At 39.2% G+C, this 21371-nt stretch overlaps 1 protein-coding gene across 1 annotated transcript in view; it reads left to right on the forward strand.

Annotated features, from left to right (window-relative positions):
- DYM (dymeclin) overlaps positions 1–21371 on the forward strand; it is a gene marked incomplete at its 3' end in the record, with an annotated part of 378817 nt that overhangs the window by 243398 nt on the left and 114048 nt on the right. The window contains exon 14 of the mRNA XM_080714686.1: positions 4407–4509. Coding sequence (XP_080570812.1) covers positions 4407–4509 — 103 coding nt within the window. The remainder of the gene's footprint in view (positions 1–4406; positions 4510–21371) is intronic.

The following is a 21371-nucleotide window of genomic DNA, read 5'->3' on the forward strand; positions in this document are numbered from 1 at the left end:
AGAGCACGAGCTATAAGATCCGAGGGAAAAGCCTATTAAATTGTATGAGAATAACAACTTAGAGTAAGTGTGAATTCTGTTTCTCATTCATGATAGAGAATTGGAAGTAACCTCAAATGATCTGTTCTCATACAAACTTTCTTAAAGATAGCTGGAAGCAGTATCCTTGGCTTCTTAGTGCTCGCTGCTTCAATATTTGATGCCCTTAACGGTCAAATTTTTCATCTTCCTCAATGAAATACCTTATGTTGGGATCAAAGCTCACGTCCTTGTTGGGTCTCCTGCTAGCAAGGAAAGCAGATTGTTAGTATTCTCTTGCAAAATAAATAAGTAAACAAACTAGCCTTTTTTTCCCAAAGGAAAAGAAACAATTGCAAGGGTTTTTGTTCTTCCTAGACCTTGCTCAGTGTTACTAAATTGATGATGGGACTTCCCATGGGTTGCTTTTGTTCTCTGAAGTTATAACCGACAGACAGACATTTGATTAAGTGATATATCCATTTCAGTTTGGATGAACCCAGAAAGAGGTTGCTGAGATCTTTCTAAGCTTAGCAGAGCGCACTGCGAGGCCGCCCCGGCCCTTGCTTTCTTCTTTAAAACATCTTCTTACCGTCCTGTTTGGTCGTGCATCCAGTTTACTCCTTTGAGTGTTGCATGTGAAAATTGACCACCAAACTTCTTTTAGCCTCAAAATAATTCTGAAATTTTATTTTAGAAACGGTCCTACAACCAATTAGAATTATCTTACTAATTCCCTTCTTTATGCATTTCTGTGCGAGCATACTTTATACACAGTCTCAACACATTATTACCTTTACCTCTGCATCTTCCGCACAATAAATTGCATATTTAAAAATGTGTGCCCCAAATGCAATTTGGTGATATGTTCAGTTATTCTTCCTTGGCAGCTTTACTTAAAGGAATTTATCCTGTATAGTTTTACTCAAGTATACTAAAAATTAGGTATAAGGGTGTTCATCACAGTGCTGTTTTGTTTTTTGTGGGTTTTTGTTTTTGTTTTTGCTCTACTGAGGATTGAACCTAGGGGCATTCTACCTCCAAGATACATCCCCAGCCCAATTTTCTCTTCTTTATTTTGAAACAGGGTCTTGCTAAGTTGCTAAGAGCCTCACTAAGTAACTGAGGCTGTCCTCAAACCTGTGATCCTCCTGTCTCGGCCTCTCAAGTACTGGGATTACAAGTGTGCGCCACCACACCTGGCTTGCAGTGCTGTGTATAATAAAAGAAGCTAGGAACAATTGCAGTGACGGATTAATAACGGATTAATGAGGGACTATATAAACTGTGGTGTGTCTGTATGCTCCAGTATTGTGTAGTTGGCACTCGGTGTTTGTTGAATGAAGGAAAAAGCATAAAGTACACAACAGGACCCATTTTGTGGAATAAAAAAGATGGACATATACATGCAGTATGCATTTGTATACATGCCTTGATGCATGTAACATTTCTGGAATCATATGGTAAGCTACTAATATTAGTCATCAGTGGATTATGTGAATAGTGGTGAATGGAAAGTATGCTTACTTCTCAACTTAAAATGGAAAAACAAAATAAAGTAAAACCTCAAATGAGAACGATCCAGTAAAATAAAATGAATGGAAAAAAAACGCATCTACCCTTACAGATTTTTTTTTTTTATGGTACTGAGGATTAAACTTAAGGGCATTCTATCTCCAAGCTGCACCCCTGGCTCTCTTTATTTTATTATTTTGAAAGAGGGTCTCACTAAGTTACTGACAGCCTCACTAAGTTGCTGAGACTGGCTTTGAACCTGTGATCCCCCTGTGTCAGCCTCCAAAGTACTGGGATTAAGAGGCATTCGCAACCAGGCCCAGCCGTTTCCTGCTTGCTGATGTAGCACCTCTCCTCCACTTCTCCCATTGCCCCTACTTTTGCCTCTGTGCTTTGCCGTCTCTTAAGAAGTGCCCTCTCTCCTCTCTTCCACGTTTGCATCTTTCTTCCTTTCAAGATTATATAGAGCTTAACCCTTCATGAGACTTCACTGGACTATTCGATTTCTCCAGATTCTTTCTTCTAGACACATGTGTGGCATGAACTCGGTATTACATGATTTCACAATTATTCAGTAATTAATCCCATGCAATTATTTTCCCACCGTATTTGTGTAGAGATTCAGAGAATATTCATTGCCTCCATTGTATTTATCTTATATAGCACCTAGTGTTACCAATAAGTGTTTCAGGAATTATTTTTTCTTGATAATGTTAGTTAAAACTTAGTCTAGGGTTGAGGATATAGCTCTATGGTAGAGTACTTGCCTAGCATTCGTGAGACCCTGGGTTTGATCCTCAGCACCATTAAACACGCGTGCGCACGCACGCGCGCAAACACACACACACACACACACCCCAAAACATAATCTAAAAAGAATCTTTTGTGGTCTTGTCTTCATCGAATATACTGTTTAAACCATCTGAAACCATTAGGGACTTTCCTAAATGGATATTTAAGTCAATATTCTATTTAAAAGCGCATCACCAAGAAATATTAGAGTAATGTTTTAGGCATTTAAAATTATTATAGCTCATACCTCAGTCTTACTTGGAAAATACATGAAATCAGAATTGTCTCTATTTTTAAGCTGCCATCTGACCCAGAGAGAAATTCTTTATTCATTAGATAAAGGAGATTGAGTATTAAAATCATATAATTGTAATATGTATGTTTGAACTCCAGTAGTATAAGGCACATACATATTTAGGATCATTGCATCGTCTTGATCTCTGGTATTAGTATTCTTTTCCTTAAGTCTCCTGTGTCTGAAGTTAATATGGCCACTTCAGCTTTAAGTGTTTGCATGATAGCCTTTCATAATCCATTTACTGTTAACTTGTCTTTGTCTTTAAATTTACAACTCTGAACCAGGCATGATGGTACGCACCTGTCATCCCAGTTCTTGAGAGGCTGAGACAAAAGGATTACAGACCGGCCACAGCAACTCAGCAAGGCCTTCAGCAATGTAGTGAGGCCCTGTTTCAAAATAAAAAATAGGGCTGAGGATATAGCTTGGAGGCAGAATACTCCCGAGTTCAATCCCTAGTAACACACACACCCACACACCCACACACCCACACCCACACAATTTACAAGTCTGTTTCTTTTAAACAATACATGGTTGGGTCTTGCTTTCATATAGATAGATGATATATATATATATTTGTGCATTAGAGTCTTATATCGTAATGGGTCTTTTTAAATCTAGTCTGAAAATTTTGGTTATTTAACTGGAGTCTTCAGTTAATTTACATTTAATATAAATCAATTTTATTCTTTGAAGAATGTTCACATAGCTTTGTTAGGGTGTCTCTTAGAAGAAAGTAATATGTATTCCAGATTAGAAGAACCTTGCTCCTAAAGCATGGCCTTTCTGAGAACCCAGCTGAATGTCCCTCTTCACGGAGTTTTATCCAGTGGCAAGTTGGAACACTGTTAGCCTTTAGTCTGTTAGGATCACCAAAATCTTTGTTTATTGTATAACTCATGGGTAGTTCATTGAAATATCTTGTGGGATTTTGTTCTGCACAGGTACAGCTTAGCACTTAACCCAAGCACTCAAGAAGACGCTTGGATTTCTGGGGCTACATCCCCAGCCCTAATTTTTATTCTTTATTTTGAAACAAGATCTCACTGAGTTGAAAAAGGGCCTCACTAAGTAGCTGAGGCTGGCCGCGAACTGTGATCCTTCTGTCTCAGCCTCCCAAATGCTGGGATTATAAGCGTGTGCCACCATGCCTGGCTTATTTTTTTTATATTTTATTTGGAAACAGGGTCTCACCAAGTTGCTGAGAGCCTCACTAAGCAGCTGAGGCTGGCTTCAAACCTGTATAATCCTCCTATCTCAGCCTCCCAAGCGCTAGGATTACAAGTGTGTGCCACCATGCCCAGCTCGGCTTATTTTATTTTTGAAACAGGATCTCACTAAATTACTGCATACTGTTGGCCTCAAATCTGTGATCCTCCTGCCTCAGCCTTGCAAGTACTGGATTACAGATGTGTGCCAATGTACTCAACTAAAACATAATTTTAAGCTATTTATTCTTTAGAAACCGTAGTTCATGTTGCTGGGGATTAAACCCAGGGACATTCCACCTCTGAGCTAAGCCCCTAGGACTGTTTTATTTTTTATTTCGAAACAAGGCTAAAAGCCTTACTGCACTGCTGAGGCTGGCTTTGAACCTGCAATCCTCTTATCTCAGTCTCCCAAGTACTGTGATTATAGGTCTGTGCCACCATGCCCAGCTGGACTCTTATAATTTAAAAATCCTCTTCACTCCATTTTTGTTACATAAATATATTATTAATACTATTAACATAGGTATTAAAAACAGTACTCTTAATGTAATTGGGTTTTTCTCTTTTTTCAGTTTGTTTTCTTTGCTGTCTAAAAAACACAACAAAGTTCTGGAACAAGCCACACAGTCCTTGAGAGGTTCACTGAGCTCCAGTGATGTTCCTCTGCCAGATTATGTAAGTAGTTATCTTATTTCATCAATGAAATTTTTTTCTTTTATTGTTAAATTTACAAATAACAATACCTCTCTCTTTCCAAAATCTGACTGGGTTCTTAGAAACCGATTTATGCAAATTTTACAAATGAGGTCTCAAGTCAAGGGAAAAACCTTTTAGCGATTAATATCAAGTGGTTGAAAAAAAAAATCAACCCTAAACCAGTGATTATTGATAATTAGGAATCCTAATATCTAACTCAAGTAGCCCACTTAAACTAATACACAGAAACAAAAGGAGGTATTTTCTAGGACACATACAAAAGTTTCTCGCTGAATTTGGGCAGCGATGTGAGGGAGTAGGGGGAACAGAAATACACATGGATTTCACAGAGAATAGAACCTGATTTGAAAAGCCATTGGGTTCAAGAGTACCCTGTTATCGAGGGCCACTCGTTTCCGATCTCATTCCGTTTGCTTCTGTTTTATTCTGTTGCTGCTGTCTACAGAGTAGAGCCATAAGTCCCAATTCCCAGTTCCTAAGGAAGACAGTCAAAATGTCTCCTCTCACACCAGAATGGTGCTCTAGACTTACCAGCACGATCAGAAGGGAACAGCAATGCCATGCTGCATTCGTTGGGTCCCCTTAAAGATGAAGAGCTTGTTAGCACCTGGCCTTGGAGGGTGCCGATGGGACACAGTGAAAGCAGCCCCGGTGAGCCTGATACGACAGTAGGAAGGGCGATGCATCAGCAGCGCTGCTGGCTGTTTGGGTTCCTAGATTTGGGAACATGGCTTAGGTGAAGATGCAAAAATTAACTTGCCATAGCCACAGGAGTTCATCAAGTTCTAGGAGGGACAACTACTTAGTGGGTTGATATTTAGAAACCTTATTAGAGAATCTGTGTGTGAAGTGGCAATGCGTTCCAGACAGCTAAAGAGTTGTTTTGCCTGTTTCCTGTGGTTTGTTTCATTTCTAAATTGTTGTGCTGATATGAGCCTGTGGGAACAGCACCCAGTCCGGATATCAGCTGCTGATAAACAAAGCCACAGCCTAACTAGGGCTGTTTTTCTTCTTTTTATCTGTTTTGTGTATGTGCCTGTGCTTGTGCATGCATGGACTGTTAAATGATCTGTCATCCGCTTAAGGTATTATTAAGTTTACAGTTCCAAAAAGTATCTTTTAAGATTCTCCAGCTAAGTTGAATATTACAAACTTTGAAGCTTAACAGCTTACTTAATTCTACACTTGGCCTTAACTTGTGATAAGAAGAAAATCTCTGATAGCTCCTTGGAAAGGAGGCAGAAAATGTGGTTATCTGTATACGTTTTGTTATTTTTATGCAATTATTATTTGATTTATGTTGTAGTCCTTTTACCGTTTGTTCCACAAAAATGTTTTGAGTTTATATTGCCCTAAAATTACCTTGTCAGCATTCTCTTTTAACCAGAGATCTACAATATTGATATTTCTTAAAGGAAATAGGTCGTCTTTAATGGTACTTACCAATCATGGAGGTGATTATGGAATGATAGGACACTTTGACTTTGTAACAGAGATTTGAATTCTATTAATTAACTTCACAGTTTTTAGAATCACACACAGTTTGACTGTTATTTCATGAATTTTTCACAAAGTAAAAATTAATTTCTTAAAGCATCTTTCTTCCTAGAACTACCGGGAAGGTTCTATTTGGAATCTGTTATTAACAGTCCTTATTTTAACATTTGTGTGTATGAGGCTTCACAAATTATAACATTTTCCAAGTAAGTTTTTGAACTTGAGTTTAAGACTTGAGTTTTTGTTCCCTTTCCTCAGAGTTAATTGAATAGGATGGTTAGTATCAGTACAAATGGTAGTGATTGTCATTGTCAATCACTTCTGCTTCTCATCCAAAAGGTGACTGATCAGTAGTAACCTTCAAAATGAGCACTATAACATATTCTTTCATGATAACTCAGTGTTTCATTGCTCATTCTCATTGCTTAAAACACTGTATAAGTGATTTGCAAATTTGACATTATTCTCATTGTAATTGTCTTTCAGATTAGTTATTAACTGGAAACATGAATATGTTTCTCCTTTTTTTTTAACGCCTGCTGAGTATTCTTGCCAACTGCCACGTAAAATTCTGTGTCCTGGACTAATGCTTTAGACCACTTGTTTATAAAAGATGGAATCGGAAGTGGGAAGAGTCCCATTCAGCATTAGATGCCCCAAATGGACACTTCCTGTACCAAGATTGAATCAACCATATTAGCAAAGAGTTTGAAAAGTGCTTAAAACTAAGGATACATTTGTCTTCTCACTATAATTCATAGAGTACTTTCAATCTACCAAAAGTTTTCTGGGGTTATTAAGGAAATGTTCATACTTGCTATATTATGTAATTCCCAAGTCAGTTGAGTAATAAACATAGAAGGCAAATTTTAAGTTACAAAAACATTAGTATTAGTGCTTTAGTACAGCCATGTTTGTTTGAATATCTCAGGGAAAATCACTTCAACCAAGTTTTAGATAGTGAGAAAACTACCCTGACTGGTTCAGGGGAAATAAAACAAAAATTATATGCCAGTCCTCTATGGGGAGAGAGAAAGCCACAATGTAGCATGCCTTTATACCGCCTCATGAGGTGCAAATAGCCTTGGCTGTACTTTGCCATCTACTGTGTGTGTGTTTACTAGGGACATTTACAGAGACATTCTACCTCTGAACTATACCCCTGTACCCCCAGCCCAATTTGTTTATTTTTGAAACAGTATCTTACTAAGTTGCTAAGGACCCCTTTAGGTTGCCAAAGCCGTCCTCAAACCTGCAATACCCTTGTCTCAAGCCTCCCAGGTGCTGGGATTGCAGGCAGGTGCCCCCGCACCTGGCTTGCCACCTACAGTTTAATTCAGCAACCAAAAGGACAGACTTGTTAAAGGAGATTCTCCCAACATTTTTTAAAATAAGAGTGTACCGCTCAGGTAACTTAAGTCACACATAATAGAACCTGAATGTAGACAAAGAAACAAAGATACCCAATAGCTGTCCTTTTAAACTGTAGCCATCATTTTTAAATGTTAATATCCTCACGGTGTCACATGGGCTTTGTTTCCCTAGTGTCTGGTAGTCACTCCAACTATTTGGGATGAGACGAATCTAACTCTTGTTCGAGATGGGCCCATGGAAGTGAGAGCATGTCCTTTGCTCATTAAAGAGTTTTTAATCCCTATAAGCTTGGCCTGTCATCTAACTCCAAAAAGTTAGTTCAGAGGCACAAGCCAAAAAGACCCTAGCCAAGAAGAGTGAGGAGCCAGAATTAGGAAAATCGGCAGAAGTAGAACAGCTAAGAGTGTACCTTAGACTTGCTGAGGATCCTACACAGAGAGATATTCTAGTGTCCCTTTAAGTCTTCTGTTGGGTTGTCCAGAGGCTCCTTGATGCATGATAGCCATTGCTCTCGACAGCTAACAACATGTATGTGTGTGGTCTTCTGTTTTAAATTTTTCTTAGTTTTATTTTTTAATTTTTTAATTTTTTTTTTTTTTTTTTTTTTTTTTTTTTGGTGGTACTGGGGATGGAACCCTTCTGCCTCAGGCTACACTCCCAGACCTATTTTTTTTTTTTTTTTAAATTTGGAAACAGGGTCTCTTAAGCCAGTGAGGCTGGTTCGAACCTGCGCGATCCTCCTGTCTCCGCCTCCCAAGCGGGGGATTACAAGCGTGCGCCACCATGCCCTGCTTAGTTTTAATTTTTAACATGTTAAATACTGATACAGATAATATACATAAAAGTAGCTCTTTGGGTCCATTATTGACTGCTAAATTATAAAGATGTTCTGAGACTGAAATGTTTGAGAACTGTTGGAATATATGATCCATTACTTACACACACACACACACACACACACACACACACACACACACACACCAGTTAAATATATGCCATTTTTTTGGCCTGGCATGGTGGCGCACGCTTGTAATCCCCGCACTTGGGAGGATGAGACAAGAGGATCGCATGGGTTCGAAGCCAGCATCAGCTACTTAGTGAGGCTCTCAGCAACTCAGTGTGACCCTGTTTCCAAATAAAATATAAAAAAGGTCTGGGAGTATAGCCCGGAGGTAGAAAGCCTCTGGGTTCTACCCCCAGTACCACCCCCCCCAAAAAAAAAATATATATATATATATATGCCATTTTTTTCGAGTCTGGGGATGGAACCCAGGGGCATCTGACCTCCGAGCTACACCCCCTGCCCTATTTTTTATTCTTTATTTTGAAACCGGGTCTCACTGAGTTGTAGAGGGCCTCACTAAGTAGCTGAGGCTATCCGCAAACCGCGATCCTCCAGGTCTCAGCCTCCCGAATGCTGGGATTACAAGCGTGTGCCACCACGCCCGTCAGTATATGCCATTTCATATTCTGTAATCATTTCTTTGCCCATAGGATTGAATGAACTTTGAAGGCATAGAAGACTGTCATATCCTGGGCTGAAAAAATAGACTAGATATTAACTAATAGATGAAGATGAAACCCAACCCAGCACAGTTTTACAATCTGGGATGTGTAAAACTTTAGTCATATGAATAGACTTTAGTCATATCTGCATGACATGCAGTTGGAATTGTTTGTCAAAGATTTGTATCTAGCATATCTCTTTTCTAGGTTAGTATCTTACATGTAGTGGACATGGGCAATTTCTGTGCTAAATTATTAGCTCTCATTAAATTTTAGTTCTGCAGGTAAAAATCAATTCCTTAATATTCTGGAGATAATTATAGCATTTTTCCTTTTTAGTTCAATGCAAGTAGAACACATTGATCAGGCGTTGTGGTACATGCTTATAATCCCAATGCTTGGGAGGCCAAGGCAGGGTCAAGACCAGCCTCAGCAATTTAATGAGACTCTCAGCAACCTAGTAAGACACTGTTTCAAAAAATATATTAAAAAAAAAAAAAAAGGATTGAGTTGTAGCTCAGAGGTAGAATACTCCTGGTTTCATTCCCCTGTACCCAGAACCAAAAAACAAAACAGAAACAAACCCCAAGTAGAACAGGTTATTTAACTACTTTACTTATCTTACTTACTTATCTTAGATCATACCTTCCTAAAAAATAAAAGCTGTGTACTTAAAGTTTATTTTTATTATGATGATTATTTATCGTTATTCTGTGTGGAACCCAAGACTAAGCCCAAGCCTGGAATATGTCATTTGTCTCACCATTTGAATTGATAGCTTTTATTAATAACATTAACATGTTACTTATTACATTTATATCTTTTCTTATATTTAATTTCTTCAGGAATGTACAAAGAGATAGTCTGACCTGATCCCATATGTTGAGAAAATTTAAGCTTAGAGATTTTCTTATCTTTTTCTCCCACTCATTTAAGTCACTCTATTTTTAAGATGTCTTGTTAGTGTTTACTTCTTCACTCAAGGCTGGGGTAGAAAATTCAATATTCACATAACATAGGAACAATTATCCTGGATATACTTGCAGATCCAAAAAATTGAAATTATGACATTTGTCACTACTAAAATAGTTCCTCTTAGATGTTGTCACTTTTGAAGCAATTACTTGTGGTTACTGACTTTACATGCATTTATTCTAATGACAGTGACATTAATCAAAATGCTGCTAAAACTTCTGTTTTGAAATTACTTTAGAGACTGACATGGCGGCACACGCCTGTAATCCCAGTACTTGGGAGGCTGAGACAGGAGAATCAAAGTTTTGAGGATAGCCTCAGCAAGTAGTGAGACTCTGGTATAAAACCAAAATTTTAAAAATTCTGCTGGGGTGGTAGCTCAGAGGTAAAATGCCCCTGGGTTCAATGTAAGAAAAAAAGGAGAGAAGAAAGGAAGAAATTATTCTTACATTTTTTTATTGGAGCATTGTAGTCCTCCATCTTAATGGGGTTCAAGACGGTAGAGGCACACACGCACACATCCCTCATTTAGCCCTTCCCACTTCCCACCCCATTCCCTCCCCCTCCCTCCTTCTCATATTGGCTTAGTGATCGACTTTGACATGTGTGTGAATGGACGTCAGGTACATTAGGGATTTCCTTCCTATCACGCTCAGGTTGCCTTGTTTGTTCATCTATAGTTTCTTCTTCTTCATCTAGAGTTCCTCCTATGACCCCTTTTCTCCCTAAGGAATTACTTTAGCTTGGTCAATTTTATTAAAGATCTCTAACTAAATTCATTATGTCACAGGTGCTCAAGAACTGTTCATCACCTCTCATACCATACACAAAATCTAACTCGGGATGGGCCATAGACCTAAATGCAATAGCTAGCTAACACAACTAAACGTTTAAAAGAAAATATGAGTAAGTCCTCGTGGCTTTGGGTTAGGCAGAGACTTCTTGGATAATACCAAAAACATAAGGACAAAAGAGTACTATGTAAATCAACTTTATCAAAATTTAAAACATTTGTGTTTCAAAGGATGCAATTAAGAAAATGAAAAGACAGCCCACAGAACGGGAGAAAATATTTGCAAATCATGAACGTGATAAGAGATTAGTGTCAAGAATATGTGAAGAACTCTTACAACTCAAAAATATAAATAACCCAGTTTTAAAATGGGCAGATTTTGTCTTGGGACCTGATTCTGTAACTTGTGAGGCTTGTGGCCTTGGGCAGGTTGTTTGGCCTCTTGGGACCTTAGTTTCTTCATCTGTGAAGTGGCAGTAAGAGTACAATTGTCCACCCCAGAGTAGTTGTGAAGATGAAATGAATGTGTCTGGATAGGATCCTTGGCACATGGCAAGCTCCTGATAAGACCAGCTCTTATACTTGGGCTGTGTTGGCATGTTAGGAGAGGCATTCTGGGACAGCAGGTGTTAGTTCATTGGATAACACTGTCTCCATACCCTTGAGTGACAGGAAGAGCCTCCTGCCAGAAGAGGAGGGGTCTAGCATCAAATGCAGAGGTAGAGAACACTGCAGCCACCATTCCAAACCGCAGGCAAGCAGCAAGATCAGGAGGAGCTTCTAACCAGTGTGGAAACATCTGAGTAGTAACTTTGCCCCAAGTTACTTTACTCCCACTTTGCAGGGCGCTCCCTGGCCTTGGAATTACCAGAGTTCGGTGTGTCCTGGAGCCCCAGAATTAAACTAAAACAGAATGACCACCAAGAACAAGGTAGTGGGTCATGTTGGCAGGTTTCCTGTCCTTCGCCTACCTTTCCTGAATGCCAAGTATGTGCTGAGCACCCCACTGGGCTTTGGGTAAGGCATTTGCTGGCTGAATGCCCACTAACACCTATTTCTTCTCTCTAGCAAAGCAACAAATTCCAACTCTCTTGCATGCAGAAGGTGAGGGGGGATAAAGGCTAGCTGTAGTAAGGGAGTGCAGGAAGTGATGTCACCTTTGTGCCATCTTTCACGCTTCCCCCTCGTCTGCTAGCTAGATCCAGGAGTGCAGTGGTGGATTCTAAGGCCCCAGGGAATGTCACTGCCTGGATCCCCAAATCACTTCGTAGAAGGCCAACCCAGCCCCTTTTAGACTATAATGCAAGTAAGCAATAATGCTTTTATTGTATTTTTTAAATGGGAAAGGGTCTGCATACACATTTTCTCAAAGATTTTAAGAGCAATAAGGCAATCAAAAATGCTCAACATTATTAGTCATTAGGGAAATGAAAATCAAAACCACAATGACATACTAGTACTAAAAAAATTTAAAGGTAACTGATAGCTGGGCACGGTGGCACAGGTCTGTAATTCTAGTACTTGAGAGGCTGAGACAGGAGGATTGCAGGTTTGAAGACAGCTTTAGCAATTTAGTGACTCTCAGCAACATAATGAGACACTGTTTATTTTTTGTTTGTTTTTGTATGTGGTACTGAGGTTTTAAAACCCAGGGTTATTCTATCTCTGAGATACACCCCTAGCCCTATTTTATTTTAAAACTAAGTTTTGGGTGGCCTCCCAAAGTTGCTGAGGCCAGCACTAAAGTTGTGATCCTCCAGTCTCAGCTTCCCAAGTACTAGTATTACAAGCATGCGCCACCATGCCTGGCTCAAAAATTTAAACAAAGAATTATTAAAAAAAAAAAACTGGGATGTAGCTCAGAGTTAGAGCACTCTTGAGTTTAATCTCCAGTAATACACACACACACACACACACACACACACACACACACACACACACACACACACACGGCAGCTACTAACAAATGTTGGCAACAATATGGAGAGATTAGAATCTTCATATACTCAAGGGAATGTGAAATGGATACGGCCGCTTTGGAAAACAATTTGCATTTCCTTGAAAGGTTGTATACAAATGAATTGAAAACATACATCTACCCCAAGATGGATGGATGCTCACTGAATGTTCATTTAAGTGAATGCTCATTGAAGCATTAATCATAATAACCAAAAATTCACACAGCTAAATGTCCACCAGCTGATAAATGAGTAAACAAGATATATTATCCCATAAGAAAAGGAACCAAATACTGATATGCTCTTCAACATGGAGGAACCTCAGCAACACTGCACTTAGGAAGAGGCGCCAGAAACAAAGCCACATATGTTAGGATCCCAACTGGACGCAAAGTCCAGAATAGGCAGATCTTGACGTCTAGGGCTTGGTGTGTGGGCAGAATGGGGGTGACAGCCAGTGGATACAGACTTTGTTTAGCAGGAGAGGAGTTAAAAATGTTTTAAGATTAGATTTTGGTGATGGTCGCACAACTCTATGAATATATTAAAAACCATTGAATTGTGCACTTTATTTTTATTAATTAATTAATTTTGGTGTTACTGGAGTTCCTGGAAACCCTTCTACGTCCAGGCTGCATACACTCCCAGACATATTATATATATATATATATATATATATATATATATATATATATATTAAATATTTATATATATATATATATATTTTTTTAAATAGGATCCCTTAAGCCAGCGAGGCTGGCTTCGAACCTGCGTGATCCTCCTGTCTCCGCCTCCCTCCCAAGTGCAGGGATTACAAGCGTGCGCCACCACACCCTGCTGAATCGTGCACTTTAAATTAGTGAAGTGTACGTTGTATGAATTTACAACTCTATGAAGTCACTTAAATAAACAGTCGCCGGGCATGGTGGTGCACGCCTGTAATCCCAGCATTTGGGAGGCTGAGACAAGAGACTACTTAGTGAGGCCCTTTACAACCTAGTGAGACCCTGTTTCAAAATAAAGAATAAAAAATAGAACTGGGAGTGAAAAATAGGTCTGGGGGTGTCTGTCAGAGGTAGACTACCCCTGGATTCCATTCCCGGTACCACACACACAAAAAAAGAACTATATTTGTTGGATAGAATAGTAGGTAAGTATCTATGTGGTTGAGGTTTTGGCTCAAAGATATACATAGAAAAATAAATTTTACACTTTGAAATATATATATATATATAGCATTATTAAGGATTGAACCAGAGGCATTCTACTTCTTTTTTTTTTTTTTTAACGGATCTGGGAGTGGAACCGAGGGGCATTTGACCTCCAAGCTACACCCCCTGCCCTATTTTTTGTTCTTTATTTTGAAAGTGAGTCTCACTGAGTTGCAAAGGTCCTCACTAAGTAGCTGAGGCTGTCCTTGAACCACGATCCTCTGGTCTCAGCCTCCCAAATGCTGGGATTATAAGCGTGCGCCACCATGCCCAGCTGGCATTCTACTTCTAAGCTATACCCCAACCCTATTTTTATGCTTTATTTTGAAATACGGGCTTGCTAAGTTGTGTAAAGCCTAAGTAACTGAGGCTGTCCACAAACCTGTAATCCTCTTGTTTCAGCATCCTAAGTACTGGTACTAGAGTATGCCACCACTCCCAGCTTGAAAAAATACTTTCAAGATGACAAAATGTTTCTTGAGCAGTAGTTTGCCTCAAAAACTGTTCATCTGAGCTGGGCGTGGTGGCGCACGCTTGTAATCCCCGCGCTTGGGAGGCGTAGACAGGAGGATCACGCAGATTTGAAGCCAGCCGCGCTGACTTAAGGTACCCTGTTTCCAAATAAAAATATAAAAATAGGTCTGGGAGCATAGCCTGGAGGTAGAAGGGTTTCCAGGAACCCCAGTACCACCAAAAAAAAAAAAAAAAGTTAAGATATGCAATTAATACAAAAGTTGTATGTTTCTCAGCCTTAAGAGCAAATAATGAAACTAACTGTCCGTAACACGGAACTACTTAAAGTACAAATCCATCCATTGTAGTATTTCATGGCTTTTTAAAAAGTAAATTCACTGCCATAAAAATACCTTATAGTATGTAGATTACACATACATTTATGTTTGAAATTATGCATTAATATTTCCAGAAATAAGCCAGGCCGGTAACTCCAATACTTGGTAGCCTAAAACAGGAGGATCAGAGATTCACAGCTAGCCTCAGCAACTTAGTGAGGCTTTCCACAGCTTACAACTTGTGTGGTAGATGTAGCTCAGTGGTAGAGTGGCCCTGAGTTCAATCCCCTGTAATACACACACACACACACACACACACACACACACACACACACACACACTTCAGAAAGAATGCACAAGAAACTACTAAATACTGGTTACCTCTAACAAGTCAGACTGAAGGAAGGAGAAAAATAACATACATTTTACTTTATATGTTTTCTTTTTTGAGGGGTACTGGGGATTGAACCCAAGGGTATTCTGCTTCTGAACCACACCCCCAGCCCTTTCTAATTTTGTTATTTTGAAACAGGGTCTCACTAAGTTGTTGAAGCTGGCCTTGAACCTGCAAGCCTCCTGTCTCAGCCTCCTAAGTACTGGGATAATAGGCATGGCCACTGTACCCAGCTATTTTATATACTTATATAAACTTATGTAAGCTTGTATACTTACATGTTATAGGCATAGCTCTTGCCATTTTTGTCAAGTACACAGTTTACTTTCTCTTCCACTCTCTTTCCCTCTTCCTTCCTTTTCTTTTCTTCTGATAGGTCAACTACTTACAGAGTTTATATTCTCTCTCTCTCTCTCTCTCTCTCTCTCTCTCTCTCTCTCTCTCTCTCTCTCTCTCTGTGTGTGTGTGGGGGGGGCCACTGGGAACTGAACCCAGAGGCATTTTACCTCTGAGCTAAATCCCCAGTCCTATTTTATTTCTTATTTGAAAACAGGGTTTCATTGAGTTCTGGAGGGCCTCACTAAATTGTCAAGGCTGGCTTTAACCTGCGATCCTCCTTTCTCAGCCTCCCAAGTACTGGATTACAAGCATGTACCACCACACCCGACTATTCTTCCTCTTTTTAAATTAAATATATACGCCCAAACACACATACACACACACACACAGTGTGTGTGTGGGGGGGGGTGGCTGGGTATTGAACCCAGCAACATTCTACTTCCAAGCTACCCCCTTACCCTATTTTTTATTTTAATTTTGAAACAGGGTTTTGCTAGGTTGGTAAGAGTTTCACTACCTCCTGAGGGTGTCCTTGAACCTGTGATCCTCCAGTCTCAGCCTCCCAAGTACTAGGCTGCATCACCACACCCGGCTTTAATATAGTTTTATTGGTGCACTGTAGTCTCACATCATACTGTAGTTCAGAGTGATAAGGACATACATGCACACAGTACTTGGTGACGGTTATTTTATTTTAAAGAATTTCTAAATATACTTGTTTTCTCTTTGAAGTTAACATCACACATAAGTAGATAACATTTCAAAACTAAGAAATTACTGATGATGCAATACTGTTAACTAAAATACAAATTTCATTTGGATTTTACCAATTAACATTAATCTCAGTCTTTTCTGAGATACAGCTCAGGGTCCCACATTAAATTCTATTGTCCAGTCTCTTTGGTCTTCCTTGTCTTTTGTGATTTTGACACTTTTAAAGACTACTAGTTTCAGGTGTGGTGGTATGCACTTACAATCCTAGTACTTGGGAGGCTGAGACAGGAGGATCACAGGTTCATGGCCAGCCTCAGTAACTTAGCGAGATCTTCTGCAAATTAGTGAGACCTGTTTCAAAAATAAAAGTAAAATAGGGGTGGGAGTATAACTCAGAAGCAAAATGCCCCTGGGTTCAAGTCCCCCAAAAAGGACTACTAGTTTATTATTTTGTAGACTACCTTCTTAGGTAGGATGTTGCAGAGATGATGTGCTTTCTCTGTCTATCATACCAGGGAATACACAATATCAGTATTATTACTAGAGATATTTTTCTTGATTACTTTGCTAAGGGATGTCTGCCAAGACTTTTCCCTGTAATCTTGTTAATTTTTGCCCGTGACTTCTATGTATTTGAGAGAGATACTTAGACTATGCTTGTTTCTGCTTAAATATTAACCCACAAAACTTAGAAGTTTGGGGTGGGTCTTACCTGCAACACATACCTGATTTACTGGTGGTTGGGGTGTGTGTGTGTGTGTGTGTGTGTGTGTGTGTGTGTTTCTGGGGATTGAAGCCAAGGGCATTCTACCTCTGAGCTATACCCTACCCATGTTTGTTTGTTGTTGTTGTTGTTGTTTTTAATTTGGAAACAGGGTCTCGCCGAGTTGCTGAGAGCCTCACCAAGTTGCTGAGGCTGGTTTCAAACTTGTGATCCTCCTGTCTCAGCCTCCTAAGTACATGCACCAGGCATGCACCACCGTGCCCAGCTTGAGATTGTGTATTTTTATCATTCCTTCTACATTTCTTAATAGAATTCTGTAAGAAAAAGTTGTCACATCTCCCTGTCTATTGTTAATTTGTGTCGTTCTTATTTACTCCTCTCAGTGTGGGCTCATGGCTACTCTTTTGTTCTGTTACGACCCAGTACGTTAGTTATGTCGTTGCTCAGGCTGTTCCAGATTTGGCCAATGGGGCTCTTTCGTGCTGCATCCACTGCCCTCTCAATGTGCTTCTGTCTGCTCTGAGGCCCTCATGATCCTATAGCTCATCTTGTCTTTTTTCTGCTCCAGTCCTGATCTCTATTAGTTCTCCAGAGAGGATTTTAAAATTTGGATCAAGATCTTTCTAGTTATTTTCTAAATGAAGTAACAGTGTTTAAAAGAAAAACAGAGCCAAATCTTGTGAATAAGATTGTTAAACATCCTCAAATTGCTTTGAACTTGAATAGACTCCAAGCCCCAAACTGATTAGATCCCATATGTTCCTTTTTTGTTTCAATTTCTTTTTTCTCATATTTATTAAGATATAATGGACAAGTGTATACATTTAAGGTGGGCCGCCACAAGATTTAAACATGTACATTGTGAAGTGTTTATCACAATCAAGTTCATAACACACCCAGCACGACACGCAAAGTGACCTTTAAGATCTATTCTCTGAGCACGTTCAGCATTAAGTACAGTCCACACACTGGATATAAATCCACAGAGCTTATTGATCTTATAACTGGAAGTTTGTACACTTGACCAATATTTTCCCTTTGCCCCAAACCCCTATCCCTGGTAACAACCTTCTACTTTCTGCTCCTATGAGTTCAACTATGTTAGATGCTACACATAAGTGAGATTATACAGCATTTGTCTTACTCTGTCTGATTCACATAGCATAATGTCCACCAGGTTCATCCATGGTGTCACCAAAACCAAGATCTCCTCTTTAATGGCTGAATTACATTCCATTGCCATACATACACAATATTTCCTTTATCCTTGCATCTGTTAGTAAGCAGTTGGTTGTTTCATTGTCTTGGTCATTGTGAATAACACTTCAGTGAACGTGAGAATGCAGATGACTCTTGGAGATACTGATTTTATTTGCTTTAGATGTATATCCAGAAGTGAGATCCGGCTCTCACTCTCATCTAAGTTGTTTTGTTTTGCTTTTGTGGTACTGGGGATGGAACCCAGGGGCATACTACCTCTGAGCTACACCCCTGGTCCTACTTTTTAGTCTTCTTTATTTTTTGAAACAGGGTCTCACTGAGTTGCGAAGGGCCTCACTAAGTAGCTGGGGCTGTCCTTGAGCCACTCTCCTTCTGTCTCTGCCTCCGGAATGATGGGGTTACAAGCGTGCGCCACCACGCCCAGCCTAAGTTTATCTTTTAAGGAAATTTTGTACTGCTTTCTGTAATGACGTACCACAATGCAGCTGATTCTAGGATTCAATAATGTCTGTAGCAAGTAGCTTCTACTTCCCACCCACCACTTTATTCCTTCTTAAAAACCAGGCCTGAGTTCACATAATACCTATTTTCATGGTTGTGCTCTAACTTGGCTAGGAACTAGAAGTTACAAAACTTTTCTGAGAATACTTCGATGGACAATATTTAGTTGGGACTTCCATCTTGCTAGTATTGTTTTGTTGTTGTTTAATTTCTTTACTCTTAAAAATGTACCCTTTGATTAAAGGGAAGACTTTTGCCTTCTCTTTATTCCTAGAGAGATTTTTCCTTTCCCTTCTTAAGGAATATGCTAGAATGTTCTTTCTAAGGACTTGAAAAAATTATTAAAAATACTTAAATAACTTTTGTATTTCTTCCTCTGGCTTATAAAAAGAAATAGGATGTGTTTGCATTGGAATCTGGCAGTGATTAATTAACGTTACAAGTGAAGTTTAAAGAATGCAGAAAAATAACCCATGCATATTAAATTCAGTAGTAATGTGTGGTAGATTTATTTAAAAAAAAAAAAAAAACAGTAATCATGGTTTCTCTTTTCCTCCTTTCCATTCTAGTGGGGGAAAAATCCTTACAACTATTGTTCAGACCTGACACAAAAACCTTTTCCCGAGGTGTCCCCAGTTTCCTTTTATTTGTTTAAGAAATCCTTTTTTAAATTTTCTGTTTACTCACATCTTGTTTTTCCTTCTTTTGCTCTTTTCCTCTCTTTTTTCGCCTCCCTTTCCCCCTCCCTTTCTGCCTGAGTTTCTAGTTCCTAATAGGAAGAAAAGACGTCCACTATTTGGAGTTTTCTTTGATTTATCCTTGATTTACATGGCAAATAGAAAGCAGCTGTCTATTTAAGCATCTAATTCTTGAAACCATAGTCCCCTCAAGCGTCATCTGGAAATAATGTAGCTTGTAAAACAAAGCCAAGAAGAAAAGGCAATGTTTGTTTTATGTGGGATGAATGATTTCTGTTGGGGTCCTTTAATTCGGCTATTATGAGGGTTATTAAAAAGCAGTATTACAAAAGAGGCTTAAATGAAAAGAATTTTTTTGAGCTGGTATCTTATTATTACAGTTGATTATAGTCAGAGCTACAAATGCTTTATAAACGGCACTTTTTTTTAGTTTCTCCAAGTAAGACCCCAAAAAACAGTAATCTTACTCATTGTGTGAGTAGAAATCCGATCCTTTCTTTGATTGACTTAATTTTTTAAAACAAATTATATTTGAGAATTCAGTCCTGCTTTTTTATTTTTCCTGGAAATTTCATGGGTTTCTGAAAAATCCTCATAGAGGAGCCCTTGCAGGACCGCTAGGATCACCTTGTGAGTGTGAACGTGGAAAGCACCAGTGTTTATCTAGGCGTGAGGCGTTGGTAAAAGATTCACTGAACACTAAAGTCAAGCCTCAGTTTCTCATAATTTATTCATAAATCACTTGAGTTTCAGAGATGGGAATTGGAGATCTCAGTAATAGGAATGAATTCTCAGTATAGGAATACTTTGAGAAGTTAAAAAACAAGGTGGTTGGCTGGGCATGGTGGCGCATGCTTGTGATCCCCGCGCTTGGGAGGCGGAGACAGGAGGATTGCGCAGGTTCGAAGCCTGCCTCGCTGGCTTAAGAGACCCTGTTTAAATAAAATATAAAAATAGGTCTGGGAGTGTAGCTCGGAGTTAGAAGGGTTTCAATCCCAGTACCACCAAAAAAATATAAAACAACGACAACAACAACGACAAGGTGTTTGTGCTTTGATGCCTGTTAGAGACCATCTCATAATTGGAATGTGTTGATTTTCTTGATGTATTTCATATGACAATATAGTTACTTTGGGGTAGTTGAGATTTAGGAGATAAATATTCAGTATTTAAGTGTTCTTGAAAACACAAATGAAATTGGCATGTCCATTTAATAATTCATAGAGCAGGCATACTTAATTACTTTCACACTTTTGAGTCACCTGTAATGTCCCTTCTAGTATTTTCTAGGATCTTTGTATTTCTCCGGAGGTCATGAGGACTGTATTGTGTTGCTCAGAGATGTATCCTGGTTTCTTTTAATGTGCAGTGCTAGCTGATTGACATCATGATTGAACTCATGACTTATCTTCTTTTGAGTCATGTTTTAAGCCTGTGTTGGTCAACACACAATGCCATAACAAAATAACATAGACTGGATGGCGTACATAATGGCATTTCATTCCTCACAGCTGTGAAGGCTGGAAGCCTACAATCGGCCCAGCGCAGGTGGGGTGTGTGCGCATCCAGCCTTTCGTCAGCATGTGCCTAGCAGAGGGAATGAAACCACCTGCAAGGCCAGTGCTGGGAGGCAAGTGGGAAGAAATGAGGTGATTGGCTATTTCAGCATTATACTAGGGAGCCAATAGAAAGATGACCAAAAAAATAAGGGAACTCCAGAAAAGTTACATAAAATTATTCTTATTCTTATAAAAATAATCAGTAGCCAGGTATAGTGTTGCATGCCTATAATCCCAGCTACTCCAAAGGCTGAGACAAGAAGATCACAAATTTGAGGCCAGCCTAGGCAACTTTTCAAAATCCTGTCTCATAATAAAAAGGGAGGATGGCTCAGTTGTAGAATACTTGCACAGCACATATGAGGCCCTGGGTTCAATCCTCAGCACTGGGGGAGAGGGAGAGAAAGGAATCATCAGAACAAAAATATAAAATTTAAGTACTAAAAAATATAAAAAGAAGCAATCAAACTAGACTACATATTGAAAGACTACTTGTACAAAAGACTTGGATGCATTTAATTCTTTGAAAGCCTTGAAACCAAACAGATGAATCTTAACTCTAAAG

The sequence above is a fragment of the Muscardinus avellanarius genome (genome assembly GCF_963383645.1).
Source record: "Muscardinus avellanarius genome assembly, chromosome: 17".
NCBI lineage: Eukaryota > Metazoa > Chordata > Mammalia > Rodentia > Gliridae > Muscardinus > Muscardinus avellanarius.